The 17,455-nt window shown below is 37.1% G+C and overlaps 2 protein-coding genes and 1 non-coding gene across 5 annotated transcripts in view; 1 reads left to right on the top strand and 2 right to left on the bottom strand.

The window, feature by feature from the left end:
• frmd5 (FERM domain containing 5) overlaps nucleotides 1-11,186 on the bottom strand; it is a 71,918-nt gene extending 60,732 nt beyond the window's left edge. Inside the window, exon 1 of the mRNA XM_024295122.2 lies at nucleotides 10,690-11,186. Within this exon, the coding sequence (XP_024150890.1) occupies nucleotides 10,690-10,791 (102 nt within the window). The 5' untranslated portion in view covers nucleotides 10,792-11,186. The remainder of the gene's footprint in view (nucleotides 1-10,689) is intronic.
• Nucleotides 9,246-15,895, top strand: cry5 (cryptochrome circadian regulator 5). 3 transcript variants are annotated; one of them, XM_024295123.1, is made up of 11 exons: nucleotides 9,246-9,265; nucleotides 12,719-12,943; nucleotides 13,304-13,498; nucleotides 13,585-13,703; nucleotides 13,803-13,954; nucleotides 14,045-14,185; nucleotides 14,283-14,450; nucleotides 14,526-14,666; nucleotides 14,997-15,148; nucleotides 15,228-15,448; nucleotides 15,547-15,895. In XM_024295123.1, the coding sequence occupies exons 1-11, from the start codon at nucleotides 9,261-9,263 to the stop codon at nucleotides 15,606-15,608; spliced, it is 1,581 nt and encodes a 526-aa protein (XP_024150891.1). In that variant the 5' UTR covers nucleotides 9,246-9,260; the 3' UTR covers nucleotides 15,609-15,895. The 3 variants fall into 3 exon arrangements, with proteins under 3 accessions (XP_024150891.1, XP_024150893.1, XP_024150892.1); XM_024295125.2 differs by lacking the exon at nucleotides 9,246-9,265 and adding an exon at nucleotides 12,294-12,446; XM_024295124.2 differs by lacking the exon at nucleotides 9,246-9,265 and adding an exon at nucleotides 12,298-12,446 and having other exon boundaries at nucleotides 12,688-12,943.
• On the bottom strand, nucleotides 11,968-12,039 carry trnah-gug. The gene has a single exon. It is a non-coding gene; the product is annotated as a tRNA-His (tRNA).
• Nucleotides 15,896-17,455: the final 1,560 nt, after the last annotated feature.

Here is a 17,455-nt window from a genome sequence, read left to right as displayed (position 1 = left end):
TGCATTTCAGCCACAAATTCATAAAAATAGCCAACAAAAACTAAATCAGAGCCAATGAAGTGACCCCTATCATGTATTAAAACCACAAGTAACACTTTAAATCCTTTAATTTGTTCAAAAATAGAAAATCTTTCTAATCTAGAGGATTATAACCTAATGTAGCTTTAATCCTGGTTGTGTTTACTGACAATAAATTGATTTTCTGTGATAAATGAAGCTTAAATGAAGCCCAAATGTGTCAGTATGACGATGATAAACTACAAAGGATTGATGGATTTGTGGAGATCTACGGCTATAGTTGTTATCCTTCTAGGATCCAGAAGGACTAGAGTTCCCCTGTGTTCAGGTTAGGTTTTGCCTCTGCAAAATGAACCAGATTGAATAAATATCATCACAGACACTTTGCTTTGGACTACATAGGCCTCTCTACAAACTGTGTCATAAATGTTCTAACCACAGATGCTGAGAATCCACAAAATATCCTATTAGTCTCAGCACTGGTTCTCTACAGGAACGTGTGTTAAAATCTATCATTTTCATCCTACAGAGATATGACTGCTTTAACAGGAAGAAAAAAGTCCCAAAAGCTGAAACTCTGGGACAACATCTTATTGGTAAGTTTGCTGAATCCTCACATAATTTATAACCAGTGGCTGCAACAATCCTAGTCTGTTTAAATGTGCCGCCATAATCCTCCTTCGTTCTCAACCCTGTGGAGATGAAAACTATTGTAATTGTGCATATTATGGAGAACTTCATCAGCTGTTCGATCGTGTTTTTTAATCATACTTTACTGTATAATGTGCATTAAATGATGCAGTGACTGAAAGCACCTCAGAGATTTTAAAATATGAATCATAGATATATAATATAAGATAATTGTGTTCTGCCGGTACCCCTCAAGTTTAAAGACTGCATTTTGTGCATTAAAAGCCTTATTGTTGGAACTGGGACAAAAAGACATTAAGTATTTTTGTAGCGATGAGTGTGTGGCTGACAACTTCACAAGTGGCCGCCATTTTGGATTTCTCTTGAGACTAACTTGCTTTTCTGAAACGGGAGATCCCAAGGTAGGATTTGTCTGAAATATCAACAGAACCGGTCCTGCTATAAAGGAAGTGGAATATCTATTTGGATTGTGGAGAGAAATAATCACATCATCAGGGTAAAGAAAACCACTGAACGACTGCTGACGTTTGCTGCTCTAACATTCACACCAGACAAGCACCAGTTATGACTCATTTGAAATATTACATATTTAAAAGTAAAACAAGTCAATTCTCAACCCTTAAATGAAATTTCAGCAACTTTTAAAACTGCTCCACCCAGAAAATGATGAATTGGATGTACATTTTGAAGATGGAAGCCCAAGTTTTACAACACAAACAATCCTTATTTTGGTTTTCCAATCATAGCTGGGTGCGTAATTTGCTTTTTCATAAATTCTATCCATCAATCAGTGAGATGATGAATAAACCATAAACTAGTCACAGTCTCATTAAGGAAGACAAACATTCATGCACACCTTATCAAATTAGAGGCACCAATCAGCCTAATGTGGATGTTGTTTTTTAACCACGAGAAGCTGCTGCATCACCAGAAAACCAGCAAGTTTTCTTTCTTTTTTTTTTGGCTGCTCATATGAAATCCTCCAGCTCTAAAACTCAACAACAATATTTCCAGTGATCAATCTGTGGTCAAATACTGATTCCTACAAAGTAAATGAAACGTCAATAAAAGTACTAATTTTACGTTAAAAGAGAATTATTGATTAGTATGTCCACCTATCACACTTAACACCCGAGCATTAAATATTTTCATGCTGAATTGTTCACAAGTTTGAATGAGTTTGATCAATCCAACAACTAGCTGATCACTCCTTAGATGACATCACACAAATGAATGAATACAGCATGCACTTCCAGATTTCACTGCAGTCAGACACAGTACTGTACTGCACCAACCTGACAGCACACACAACCATGCAGGCATATTTTAACATTTCCACACATTATGGATTTACATAGTATTTAGCAGGCTGTCATCTCAGAAAGATGCGTCTGCTGCAGACTTTAGTGAGGCGGCTGATGGCTGCCAGTGAAGCAGACAAGAGAGACAGTCCGTCTAAAGCACATTCCAATGTACGCTTGTTCTGTATCAAACCTTAGCCACAAAAAAAAAAAAAAAATCTATTGGATTAATAAAGGTCTAAAACAGCACTATCTTCTAGTTTTCATAAAAAATATAGAAAACTTCCTCCTGCAAACTTTTTCTTTGCTTCAATTATAACAATTGCCTTATAAATATTCAGAAGCATACATGCACTTTATTGTTTTTACATCATATCTTTGAAGAGTATATTTGAGCAGGAGAATATAGTTGTGTGTGTTTTAAACTGAATATATTACAACCTCTATTCCAGATATAGCAGCACAAACCCAGAGAAAAACACTCTGAGAGCAGAGAAAGCACTTTGGACATAATAGCCCCTTATTTCAATAATGCATTTTCAGCACAACGAGACAAGCTCCGTCCAAGTTCTGCATTTGGCTTTAAGCAAACGGCAAAGAACCAATTTCATTAGTGAGTTTAAGGAATTAGTGCCAAGAAACTAAAGGACTCACAACGGTTAAATACATCTTTGCTGCTATGTTTCCATCAATTTTTAAATTACATTTTTTTGGCCAAAAATGAGAATTAAACTGACCTTCAAAAATAACTTTTTTTTGGGTGTTTTCTAAAAATATTACAGTGACAGAAAAAAGTAAAGCTAAATAAATCCGCTTTGAGAAGAATAAAACGCAATAAGCAGAATTCTAAAATCAAATTCAACCATCAGATAAAAGCAAAGTCAACATGTTAGGTCATAATGCAAAATGGTGCATTTATAAAGAAAATAAAACTTTCTAATAAGAGAAAAAAATTATAGTGAGTTTTCCAATTTGTGCTCCATTTTTCCCATTTGTCTGTTTAAAAAGATAATTTACGTAAATTGCTCGCAGGTTGGACCATTATTACTTGCAGGCATGAGTGTGATTACAGCTTCATAAACAGACTTTGAGATCAGTGGTGTAAAGATTATGAAAAAAGTACGAAGTTAACCACACAACTGCTTCTCAACATCACAAAGAGAAACAAACATACTAGTTAAACTGACACTGTTTTATCTGAAAAAAGTTTGTTAAGGACAGAAAGAAAACAGTTAAAATCTATATGACAATCTAAGCTTTCATAAAGTGCCATGAAACCTCTCATTTCACACATCATCTGCTAACCAAACCATTGTTCTGCAAATAAAACTGCAATGTAAGCTCAGGTTTTAGAGTTTCAATGGTACACTACTGCGTCACTCACTTCTTGCACATGAAAGTCCATCCAAGTGAATTAACATGTTGCCTTTTTTAAGTTATTTCCTCATTGGTTCATTTGAGTAATTGTCATATAAAAAAAAAAAAAAAAAAAAACACCACTTTGCCTTGTGGTATGACTGCAGAGAAAAACGTTTTCAGACTTTTATGAGAGTGAATTACACAATATATAGACCAGAAGTGCCCAAATGCAGGCCTCAAGGGCCAGTGTCCTACATGTTTTCCAGCCAACCTGCCACTGAAGCTTCTTATTGGCTAAACACACCTGATCAAGTTCTTATGTGCTCTGTAATCTACTGTGAATTTAAACAAATTGTTTTGTCATGCGCAAGTCCCTAGAAGACACAAATACAAAAGAACAATAACAGTCGGGTATAAAATAATTCTTTTTTTTTTACATTTAATTATAGTTGACTGAAATAAAATTACTAACTAAAATTGATATGAGCCAAAGACTGTAAAGAAACATGATGAGAATCTGTGGGCAAACAACTGAAGGCAATGCGAAGATATCCTCTGAGGGAGTAATTAACAAGGAGGAGACAGAAGAGGTAATTAACAGAAACCAGGTGTGAAAAAACAAATTCACACCGAAAACGTCACGGGGCGTCACTTTGGTGAGAATTAGTGCTGACACTAAGTAGAGCTGATTAAAAACAGAAAGTTAATTAGCTAAACAAACAAACTTACCTAAAGGAAGGAATTAAACCTAAAAATAGAAACTAAATGTAATAAAAAGAACAGACTCACCTTTCCTGAAAAATAATAATGAAACACTACATTTAGCTATTATTTTACATCCAAACTTCCTTAAGTAATTTATTCCTTATTTGATTCCTGATATGCTTACAGTTTAAAGGCAAACCTTGCAGACCTATTTTAGTTGATTAATGATTATATTTTTTTTCATTTTACTAAATTATTAATGGCTTGTTATTGATTTACACAAAATCAAGTGTTTTCAGTCTTGCTGCAAAACTTCTGGGGCCTGATAAGTGCAACATGCTGCTGCAGCAGTGCAGATTTCTGGAAGCTTCATATTAATCCAAATATTATAGTTTGTTGCAAACAGCTCGGGGCTGAAAACAAGTTCAATATCATTGTCCAATTCTATCTGCTTCTAGAGAATGATGAATCTGACAGTAATAACAATTCATGATGGAATGTTGAGTCATCACACAAAAGTGTTTAAAAAAGCTTTATAAACCATCTGCTGGACACTACTACTCTATTCCTCAAGGTCTGTAATTTTTTATTTCACGCCTTTTCAACTTTAAAAATTTGAAAACACTTCCACACACAAACATTATTGCTCTGGAATCTGACTGTTTTTATATATATATATATATATATATTTATTACATGCAATTATTGACTGCATCAGGTGGTCCAGTGAAACCATTGGTTCCATTGAGCCCATTTGAAAGTTTTTCAGCTATCTGGGTGTGATAAAAAAAAAATAATAATAATAATTCTAAGCTGAAACATAGGTACTTTAAGTGTTATAACCGCCAATATTTGAGAGTGACAGTTTCAGTGTAGCAGTAGGTCTGGCTGACTGAGCCTAAGACACTGCTTTAATATCCCACAAGTCTCTAGGTTAAAGGGCTGCAACCTGATGCTCCAGAACCTCATGTAGCTATTTCATCTTTCTATTCTGACTCTTTTGATTTAAAGAACAATGCTAACAGTTAGAAAAAATAATGGGTTTTCTAGTTTTAGTTAATTCATTGTAGTTAATCACGTTTTTTTTGCTCATGTTCTGATTTTTAACATGTCAGAACTGAGTAAAAGGATGTGTTACGTCCTGCTGCTGCCTGACCTTTCTTCCATCCAGTCCTTTGGCTCACCTGGCAGGTGTAGCCAATGTCCCTTAATTGCCACCAGCTGTCTACTTAAGACAGAGGAGGTCACACCAAGACAGGCAGGGAGCAGAGCAGCAGGCTGGGTTTTAGTTAGTGTAGTGTTGGGTCGGTTTTTCCTCTTTTACCCTTTTTGTCCTCAGTAATCTTAGACTGCTGGGTTTTGTTATGTTGGTTTGGGGTTGGACCTTGGTAGTCTTAGTTTGCAGGCTTTGTTTATTTGTTTTCTTTAGGTAGATTTTGGTTAGGTAGCCCTTAGCAGAGATCTGCTGACTCCAATGGTTGACACATCAGCAGTCTCCCTGACTAATTTTATTTCTGGCCAAGGTTCCAATTCCCTTTTGGTTTGTCTATTTTAACCAGCATACTAATTATTTCATTTTTGTTCTTTCAATTCAGGACACAATTTTGTTTATTCAATAAACTGTGTACCTTTTATTTTTTTGTGTCCAGTTTTCATTATTGCCCCCCGAGACAGGTTTAACCATGGGGGACGTAACAGGATGTTAAAAATTTTACTGTCAGATATTTGTTATTAAAATAATCATAACGCTCAAATTATTGTCTTTTGCTGGAAAAATGGTGTCTAGTAGGTGTTCATAGGCAAGCTCCTAAAGCATTTGCATGTACAGATTAAAAAAAAAAAAAAAAAAATGGATTCTACACCAATGAGGTCATGTTTGTATTTAATAGTAAATTTATAAAAAGGATGATGGTGCACCAAAGTCATAATGATAGAAAATGTCATGCTTGACTTTTCTTTTTGGCTTAGGGGTATTTTATTTTGAAAGGAACTAGTGTGATGCAGTCAAAAGTAATATAATTTTAAATGGTTCCTTATAGAAAAACACTTGAATAACACTGTAAAAATTCAAATTGTTTTTATAAAAAAAAAAAATCTAAAATTTTAAATGAATGATTTAATGGTCACAAGAACAAAGTGTATTTGTAAATAGTAAAGTGATATTTTACAGCTCTCGCTGGGTTCTGGTCAGTAAGAAACTGGACCAAAAGGCTCTTATAGCATTAAAGGTTGCAGACCCCTGCTGTAAATGTTTAAAAAGAGACCAACATTTTAAAGTTGCACCCACAATGTCTGAAATGCAGGTTATCGTCACAGACTATTTGTGTAAAACATAATTATTTTATTGCCATGTACTTGTTATGTTTGCTAATTATGATGTCAGAACATAGATGGTAATGTTGTTGCTGAAAACAACAATCATTTAAGCTGATGATCCAATTTATGATTCCATAAAGACCAGTTATACAGTGTCAAGAGACTCGTAGCATAAAATAATAACACATTTCATTTCTTCTCTTACTGAGGATAATATGCCAACAGAGGGTAGATTCCTCTCAATAGAAGCTACACAATAAATTGCACATTCTGTCCCTACAGTGTGCTTCCAGTTTCTAAAAGAGTGGGATCAGCCTATCCTGACAGCCAAACCCTTTGAATCATGCTCGACAAGGAGAATGCTAGAAGTCAGAAGGGAACAAGTGCTGGAAACCCTCTTGAAAAAAAGAATAAAATAAGAAAAAGTAATCAAAATTACATTCTACACCCTGTACTGTACACCACAAGTTTAAAGGATCAAATTGAAAACTGTCTGGTTGTGTCACAGACACTGAACTGCCTTAAAGGGAAAATGAAGTTGTCAATCAAGAAAAAAATGTAAAAGTCTCCCACACAAGGAATAAGTAAGAGTCACACCACGACAAAATATTCTATTCCATGCTGGTGTGCATGTGTTTGGCTTAAATGCATGGGTTCTGGTTTCAAATGACAACTATTGACTGTATATGAGAACCGGACTGAGTAAGCGTCATGTCACTCCTAGAAAATGACGCCCCTGGCTCCAACCAAATGAAGTCAGTTAAGTCACAATTTTTTCATGATACAGATGCCACCATATTGGAACCAGAAATCGTCGGTAAACGTTGATCGGTCCAAGTCAGTGTAAGTCATCATTTCTATGGCAACCACTCTAACCAATCAGGGGTGAGCTTCTTGGAAGGCCACACCCCTACAACTTGAAAGAGGACTTAAGAGAATATGTCAATCTGAAGTTTTGAACGTTTAGCGTGAGACCACATTGTTTTATTGAGGAATCTAACTGGTCAGTTTATAACTTGAATAACTAGCACTAAAGAAAAAAATTTGAGAAAAAAAATAGATAAGCAAGAATTTGTTAAAAAAAAAAGTTAGCAGAGAAAGAAGGGCTAGTCTAAAAAATACAATATCTAAGTCATAGCTGTTTAATTCTAAGTAGAAGTCTATAAGACTTTGGCTTCTTGAAACTGGTGACCACTTCCTATTTGGACCTCAAGGGGGAGTGGCCACTCAGTCCAGGTCTCAGTCACTGGACACAACACATTACGTGTTATTTATGTCATTGTGAGGCTCGTTCAAGTCTACATGGTTACATCTAGGCTAAAGTCGTACATCAAAATACGTCTCTCCATGCTACTAGTCTTCATCTCCACCAAACGTAACACCATTCTGAATTTGCTCTTGTTTGAAACCTCTTTGGGAGGCTCGCTCCACTGCCAAAAACAGCTATATACAAACTATACTTGGAAACTTAAAACATGCAATATCACAGCTGGTAATGCAAAGTAACCAATGTGTTAAAATTGGCCCCCAAAAACTGAAGACTGACAAAAAATGTATCCAAAATGTTTTGCTAAATATACCCGACTGCTTAAGACTTACCTATAATCTGTTCATATAATAGTATATATTTATTTGTAGATAAAACATCAAACTTTTTAACTGGGAATCTCAAACAGAAGTTTTGAAGCATGGTGAAAAAATAAAATATTGTTCTATTATTTTGTGGGAAATTGTCCAAAAAATATTCCGTGAATCATGCAAAAAAAATAAATAAAATTCCTGAGAGCTACAAGAACTAAAAGCCAATGAAACAACGATTTCATGGAGAAAAGCAAAGACATTAAGCACTTGCCAGTAATAAATAATGTCTTTTAAAGTGGAAATAAACTGAAACCAGAACAAAGAAACAAATGTGTTACTCTGGAACCCGTCGACTTGAAAGTGTCAGAAGCTGTTAAAGACTTGCTTTGTCGTTGCTGTCAGTTCCAACAAACGTGCACGTGTTGATGGCCTTTGTCTGCTGTCTTCTCTGATTCAACAGAATCTATTCAAGTAAAACATATCAAACCCAACTCAGGCAAGCAGGTTAGACCCCACTCAACACGTTACAAATACAGACAAGCGGAAGATGCATGCACTTTACTGTTCTTTCCAAAGAGGTAGAGACGTTCTTCTCTACTTCCTGCTGACTAAAGAATGCATGTCATGTCAGGTCTTCATTAATAACAGACGAGCATGAGGTCCATTTATAAAAACGTCACAAGCAATAGTTTCCAAGATTGTTTGATGTACTTATTTTTATTTTTTTTTTGCTTTTTTTCTCAAATCTGACCAATTTCAGACCATTTAAACTTGGACAAATTTTGCTTTTGCTTTTCTGTGTGAGGCTAAACAAAAAAATGTCTAAATATTTTTTTTAAAACAGGAAGTGAACAGCGTATTCCAACTGAAACATGTCACATATACTAGATGGTGATTTTCTGATTTGAAAATATTAATGACTCACTCTTTCAGAATCAAATTTAAAAATAATGAGTCCAAATGAAATCTCATACCTTGGTTGTCATGGGGCTGTGCAGATACTCACTGCATCAGGGCACTGCACAAAAACCACCTGCTGCAGGTGAGGAAAGCTCCAGCTGATCATAACCTGAGCTGAATAAACTATTGTGGAAAGATCTCCTGGATGGTGATGCCAAAAAAATTAAATATGTGTATAAAGATTTCAATTTTTTTCTCATTAAGATCACATTAAAGAGTATTGACATCGATGGGCACTGATCTGCAAATTTTTCCTGCTTTATCCTGTCATTTAGGACCTGAGGAAGCATCCTAGATGGTCAATAAAGAATCAGAGCAAATGCCCCTTGAAGCCTGGAGTTCACCAAGCCAGGATAAAGATGGAGTTAAATGAGGTGACTGGAAAAGAGAAGTCAAAGCTTTCTAATTATGTAATGTAACCACAGCCTCAGTTAGCGCCATGGCCCATAACAAATTTAAAACTACATTTCATCTTGGGAGTCTTCACTGTGACATCTCAACAAGGACTTTTGAAGATTTTTAGCTGGTGAGATCAGAGAAAATGGTTTTAAAAGGCCTTTTTGGGTGGCATTAGAACATAAACATGTTCTTTAGGCTTAGAATTTAAAAAAGTAAAGCGTCTTTCCAAAAGCAATGAAGGCAAGGCTCTTTGTGTGCCAAACAAACAGACAAAAATATGACTTTGAGGGTGTTTTCAGACTGGAAAAACATGTTGGTTCGGACAAAGTACATTTAATTTGTTCCAGATCAAGTCCTGAATGTTGCGATTGAACAGCTGTCAAAACAGGAATTTCTGTTTCGAACTAAACCTTGTAAACAAAAGCATATGACTAAAGATCTCTGCAGCCATTGGCCAGGAATTGCAAGGGCAAAGCATTGAGAGAAAGAATAATGGAAATGTTATCCTTGCCAGAGTACTTCACTTATTACTTTATATTTTGCTGACAAATTTTCGAATGTCTGTATCAAGTTTAAGTACAAACCTTTTAAGTGAAAGTAGAAAAAAAGAACTAAGAGTGCAAAACTAGTCTCATCATGACACATTAAAATGCTGTAATGGCTTTATAAACAGTAACTGGGGGCTGCACCTGCCTGGTCCACCCCACCAGAAAATCCAGAACCATCAACTGACTTCTTTAATACCAGATTAACACACCCAAAGATTGACAAGTATCCAACAACAATAGATTTTACACACTTATATTTGTGCAAAACTGTGATTCTGTGTCTGTTTGTAAATTGTTTTTTTCAATTTTATCTATTTCTATGTCATGCTATCAGCATGGACATTGTCGAGTTCTCACCAAAAGGCATAGAATAAGCTTCATAAGCTTTAGCTAATTCTTTTTTTTATTGGTTGTTTGTTTATATTGCATATTGTATTAACTTTACAAATGGCAAACTAAACCAATAAACATGAACATTCTATATCTGGATTTAATCTGTTTGCCTGTCCTTGCATGCAATTCTTTGACAATAGCATCATCTGCAGCCCTTTATGATGACAGACATCTTCCAGATGTGTCTAACACCAGAGCTGTTCTTTGACTCACTGTAACTATTCAACCATTCAACGAGGTCGAAAAGTTACAGTCTGGGGTGTCGCCGGCGACATGTCCAGTGTTAAAGGTGTAAACGGGCTGTTTCTAAAGCACACCTGCTCGGTATGGATTTTTTTCCCCTACAGCATCTGACTGTGAGACATATTCGAGCAGATCTCGGTTTATAAGATCCCCAAGTGGCTTAACGCGTCGCCCCACCACAAGGTGATAAACGGGGACCGTCGGTTCCCACTGACCTGAATCGTGCAGGTGTACTCCGAGTCGTCCAGCAGTCTCACGGTACAGTTGCATTCCCTGTCCAGACTCCTGATGCTGCTGCTCATCAGCCTGCTCAGCATCTTTTCGATCGTCTGCGAACTGGACCAGACACAAGTGCAGCGCAGACACGGGTTCACCCTCCGTCACGTTAGCAGCAGTAGCGTCCCGGCTCCGTGCTCCAACACCTGGTCAGCGGCTGAGCGGGGAGGCGGTGGAGGTGCATCGTTTTCATCAACGTGTGAGCGCTGAGTGGACGAGGAGCCGCGCGTCTTCAGTCACGGAACAGAGCTGCTGATGATGATGGTGATGATGCTGCGAGGCTTCCTCTCCGGTCCGGTTCAGCTGCCCCCCTCTTACCACACCTACCCTGCCAGCCCCCCTGCCATGTCTGTCGGCTCTGCTTGACTGATTGTGAATGAGTGTGAACCTCCTCAGCGGTGATAGGGATGCAGCCTGCAGAGTCACTGCACAAGGCGAAATTCCGATAGGCTGGTAAACGTCGTGCCTGTAGACACATGGTTCTCAATAATATAACACCAAGTTTTAACACAACAAACGGGAGAGTTATGCAGAATTAAAGAAACAAGCAGATCACATACTAATTATGAAAATCGATGTTTTTGTGTAGGGAAAGAAATAGTTAAAGTCATATTTTTTATTAATTGGTGAAGAAAATTTACACAAATAACTTTCTTGAAAACCAGATAATCGTATTTGTATCATTTATTTATTTAAATTACTTATTGGTTAAAAAAAGACCTGTGAAAAAGACCTGTTCAGTTTATCATCTACCATATTTGTTGTGAAATGTCTCCCTCTGGTGGTAATTTGTGAAAAATTCCGCTTTCTGGGAGTACAGTGAAATTTGCAGGTGACGCAAAATGTAGCTAATAAAGACAAAAGAATGCAGTTTTTACTTAACACTTTTATTGTTTAGGGACATTTTTCATTCACAAATGACGTTTTTTTTAAATAAGCCCCAACCTTTTGTTTTTCAGAAACGATTTGATTCTTCTGTCAATCCCTTCAAAGACTTAAAAATAAAAATACTATGAAACTAAGGAATTTTTGGGTAATTTTTAGTGCTACATGCAATGTTATTTTTTTTTTCAATAAAAACATTGTAGCTATATTTTAACCAACTATCTATGACTACTCAGAGAAGCGGATATTTTTGTGAACTCGCAACTGTTACTATTATTGGCCCGTATTGAAGAGAAATTGTTTTTGAAAAAAATGTAACCCAAATTCAAAAATGCCGTGACCCGGATTCGAACCGGGGTTGCTGCGGCCACAACGCAGAGTACTAACCACTATACGATCACGGCTGTATGCGATGACGTGGTCAAAAGTAAGGGTCTTAAACATAATATATAAAATCTATTTTGATTGTACTATCGTTATATAATTTCCACTATCTACTTACACTTTTGATTTACTACAAAAGAAGGAACTCATACATGTTAGATAACATTTACAAAAAACACTTCAGGTGATTTTCTGCCATGATTATCTGCACAATACTGACATCTAGTGGACAAGTTATTGTTCCCCGCATGGCTACGGAATGCGTCATTTGACTGACACTTTTCTGATTGGTAGATTTTCTGCCATACGTAACAATTTCCTTGTTTTGTAACTCAAACAACGTGCCTGTTACCAAACTGAAGTATTGTCAGGAAATCAAGTAGAGGTGGACCAGGTTGTGCTTTCTGAATCCAGAGCGTAACTGCAGGTAATGCTCTTACACTGCATTTTTACATTTTGGATTTGACTTATTTACAATGGCGAACAGCTTGTTCAGTAGGTTACTCGTGATGCATTTATTTTTAACATCTCAGTTTTATTTAAATTAGTTGGCAAACAGTTATAAGGACATTAATAATTAATGTTCTTCTAAAATCGGTTCTGTTGACGTTTGTTCACTTGCAAATTCTGCAACCTTCTCATGCAGTCTTCATGGGGTCTCTCTACAGTCCCCCCGCGTGCTGTGCTTTGAACCCACAGGTGTGCATACATGGCTCACGTGTGCATTCACTGGTTCCGTAAGGGACTCCGGTTGCACGACAACCCAGCACTGATAGCAGCTCTCAGAGACTGCAAGGAGCTGTATCCTCTCTTCATCCTGGACCCTTACCTCCATGACAACAGCCGGGTGGGCATCAACCGCTGGAGGTTCCTCATCAGTTCTCTCCAAGACCTGGACAGCAGCCTGAGGAAGCTGAACTCAAGGTAACACAGACAGGTGACATTCAGGAGGCCACGTCTGAGAATGAGAGTTTAAGGTGTTATATCTCTCCCAAAACGCTTAGAAACCCCCATCAGTTCATCTATCCACATCTATTTTTTCATTTGATTAATTTGATATGTCTTATAAGTTTTATGTTGAATGCTCTTCCTGACACTACACTCTGAATTTGCTGGGCTTGGGACAAGCACAAGGTGGACACTGGTTTCTGCCCTGTTGAAGCTTTGATTTTTTTTTCTTTTTTTATGTGTCTCTATTTGTCTTTCCTTCCATCCTTACGGATATTTCTATTCATAATTACAGCTTTCAATCTCTCACTTTGCTCTTGTCTTTGGATCGATCAGACTCTTTGTTGTCAAAGGAAAGCCAGAAGAAGTTCTTCCCAAACTGTTCACAAAGTGGAATGTCACAAAGCTGACCTACGAGTACGACACGGAGCCGTACAGTCTGAGCAGAGACAAAAACGTGACCACGCTGGCCGAGGAGCGGGGAATTCAAGTCATCTACAAAATCTCCCACACTCTTTACGATATAGACAGGTATTAGACATTTTAGACACAATGATTCAAAGTACTTTTCTGAAATGTGGTTCTTAGTTTGTCTGTGTTTTGTAAATTCTTTGTAGGATTATTGTGGAAAACAATGGGAAGCCTCCTCTCACTTATAATCGTTTACGAGACATTGTAAGAGCTCTGGGTTCTCCAAAGAAACCGATTCCTGCTCCAACTCTGGAGGACATGAAAAGTACATCAATCTTTCTACATTATTTGTTAAAACTGTCTGCATTGATGAATGTCTATTTGTCCAGCAGATTAAACTGGATTAAATGCTTTTCTGTTTTAGATGTAGCTTCTTTCTCAGAGAAACACAAACAGGAATATGGGATTCCTTCACTGGAGGAGCTGGGTCTGGACACCTCCTCGCTTACAGAGGAGATTTTTCCAGGAGGAGAACAGGAGGCCCTTAGGAGGCTGGATAAATACATGCAAAGAACAGTAAGCGGCTTCCTGATGATTCCTAATCCTTTCTTTTTGATGTGAAGAAGTAAGCCGCTTAGAATATATTTCCTCTATTCTTATCTTTAGGGGTGGGTTTGCAGTTTTGAGAAGCCGAACACCTCTCCAAACTCTCTGAGCCCCAGCACCACTGTCCTCAGTCCGTATGTGACTTTTGGCTGTCTGTCAGCGAGAACCTTCTGGTGGAGACTGGCAGAAGTCTACCAAGGAGTGAGTGATGAGCTGACCTAAACTTTAACAACAATTACTACTAAAACCACATCGAAAAATCGTCCAAAAATTCTGAAATATAACGTGATTTTCACAGAGAAAGCACTCGGATCCTCCAGTTTCTCTCCACGGTCAGCTTCTCTGGAGAGAGTTTTTCTACACTGCAAGCGTTGGAATTCCAAACTTCAACAAGATGCAGGGCAACTCTGTTTGTACTCAGGTGGACTGGGATGAAAACCAGGAGTATCTCGCTGCTTGGAGAGAGGTACTCACTGTCCTCACAGGCTCATTTTTATTTATTGCCTGGTATAAATGCGTCACGTTCTCCAAACTTTTTCAGGCTCGGACCGGCTTCCCCTTCATTGATGCCATCATGACTCAGCTGAGACAAGAAGGATGGATTCACCATCTGGCCAGACACGCCGTTGCCTGTTTCCTCACCAGGGGCGACCTGTGGATCAGCTGGGAAGAGGGACAGAAGGTGCAGAAATGTTTCTGAAAATAATGTTTTTTTTATAGCATAAAAAATATATGGATAATATAGAGATTTCTTAAAGTTTTCTAATTCCAATCTTGGAGTATTTTTGCTATCACTCAAGTGTACTACTTAATAAAGTATTTTCAGGATAAAAACCATTTCAGAGGTAATGGATCACTGTCCTAAGTAACACTCTTGATATTAGTAGAAACTTTTTATTTCAGCAGCCATATTTCATTATGTAAGCATAAATATTAGTCTTCTCAAGAATCCACTCTACATTTAAAAAAGAAAAATCCTAAAAGTTTAATAATCGTTTTTTTCCCTCTTTAGGTTTTCGAGGAGCTCCTGTTGGATGGAGATTGGGCTCTAAATGCTGGGAACTGGCAGTGGCTGTCAGCCAGCACCTTCTTCCACCAGTTTTTCCGGGTTTATTCCCCTGTCGCCTTCGGCAAGAAGACAGACAAAAATGGCGACTACATCAAGTAATGTTCCGTAAATACAAAACGTACGAAACATAAAATGGATGCGGTAAAATAGTTTAACCTCTGTGGCGTTTTGCAGAAAGTACCTTCCCATTCTCAAGAAGTTTCCGCCACAATACATCTATGAGCCTTGGAAAGCTCCACGCAGTGTCCAGCAGGCGGCAGGATGCATTGTGGGTAAAGACTACCCAAAGCCCATTGTAGAGCACGAGGTGATTAGTAAGAAGAACATTCAGAGGATGAAGCAGGCGTATGCCAGGAGATCTTCAGCTAGCAGTGAGTCTCCAACCAAAAAACAAGGTACAGTCGGGGCAACTTTTTACTTTGTTTCTTAAATATATTTCTGTTTGTAGTAAATTCTACTTTATTAAATGAACATTTGTGTTTTTGCTTTTAAGGTTTGAAGCGCAAAGCTCCAACTGTTGTCGACTTGATGCAGAAGAAACAAAAGAAGAGCTAAACACATAATATTAATACAGTTCAATGTTCAAGTGAGATCGACCAGTAACTCCATTCTATTGTTTTTTCTAAGTCATTTGAAGGTTATGGGGTTCTTTAAATACTGAAACTATCGATTTTACGATTTTCTTTTATACACATTTTTACTTTTGTTTACTCTTTGTACTTTAGTTTACTGCTGAAAGCAAAAAGTTAGGATATCTTACAACTGTTATTTATGCCAGATGTTACTTTGATGTTGTTTATTTCATCTTGCAATAAATATTTACTTCTTGTTTTTTCCCCAAACTCCTGGTTGATATGGACTTCGGTAGGGGCTACTTTACCCAGAATGAGGTGGAGGGCGACAAAAAGCAGCAAAACAGTTTTATTTAATGGATTATACTTCTAAAAATCACTTTAGTGCTTATAAAAATATATGTAAATACATATAAACTAGATATAGAATATCTTTAGGCGATGTTTGGCTATTTTATCCTGAAAAAGTCCATTGCTTTTTTTTTTAATCCAGTAGTTAAACCCTTTAATAATGAAAAACAAAAGTGCATTTTTTTCTTAAAAAGTTTTTTCCAGCTAATGTAATAGTAATTTAAAATTCACAAACCATTAAAGTTTACCTTTTTATCACTTGTTAGAACTAGAGTTTAAATAGTTTGTGAAAAAATAGGCAGTTTCACATGAATTTTTCAATACAACACATTTTTTTCTCAGTGTCCACTAGAGGGTGCTGCAGTTCTGTATACAGAAAACTTTCTTTTTTATCTGTTGATTATCTGACCTAAACTCAAGTGTGTTTAAAAATATCATTAATAAAGATACAAAAACATTCCTGAGACCTTTTTTGTGCATTTTGTTTTTACCTTTTATCATATGCATTTTCTTATAAAAACATTTTTTTGACTTTAGTATAAAAAAAAATTGGCTTACATTCAAAAAATATAAAGACACAATTTAAGTACAAATCCACTTAACAGTAATACAAAAATAAAGCAAATATTTTTTTTTTTTATTGCACTAATGTCATGGAAACTGTTCGCAATTAGCTAAGAATGTTAAAGGCAGTTAAAGCAAGGCAGAACAAAAATGCCTTCAGCTGTGTTTGAATAGTGTCTGCTTTGGTGAGCAGCGCCCGTCAGGTAACGGCTAAAAGCTCCTTGGTGATGCAAAAGGGTCTGACTTACAGGAACGTTAGTAATGTACATTTCTGAACTTCCTGGTAAACCAACCCTTTTAGAAGTTTAAAAGATATTTTGAAGGTAACAACAGAAATCCCACAAGGAAGCTTTAAATATAATTTACTATTTAAAAAAAAACATGTAACCCTTTCAAGTCTGAGTTTATTTCCACCTCTAAAAAATCTTTTTGTGTTCAAGTAGATGCTAAATTGAGGTGATTTTGGCTTGATGGAAATTTGCATCATTACACATTAAAGGGAAAAGATCCAAAAATTTCCATTGAATCTGGTACATTTCTGCCCTAAAAGCCATTTAGAAATAAAAGTCCAGCACGTTGTGAGTGTTTACTCTGTGTGCTTGTGATTGGCAGAGGCTAGTATGACAAGTGCAGCACTGCATAAAGGCAAATAGTGTGCGTGAGAGGGTGGGGGGAATGCAGACACACAGCTGTTCTTGTGAGTTAAGTGTTCTCCTGTTTCTGCTTCCTTGGAGCTGACACTGGTGTGAATTTCGAGGGGATGATGTCAGGACCTCAGCAGCGGGGCAGATGGCGGTTACAAAGCCAAGCTCAATTTCCACAGAGACCTGTCAACTGGGAAACAATTTGACGTCCGGCAGCCTATAAGACTTTGTTTCCGGGATCCATTAATCACTTCAGAAGAATAACAGGATT

This window comes from Oryzias melastigma, linkage group LG3 (genome assembly GCF_002922805.2).
Source record: "Oryzias melastigma strain HK-1 linkage group LG3, ASM292280v2, whole genome shotgun sequence".
Taxonomy (NCBI): domain Eukaryota; kingdom Metazoa; phylum Chordata; class Actinopteri; order Beloniformes; family Adrianichthyidae; genus Oryzias; species Oryzias melastigma.
The sequence above is the reverse complement of the archived record's forward strand: the minus strand, read 5'-3'. Positions and strand labels throughout refer to the sequence as shown.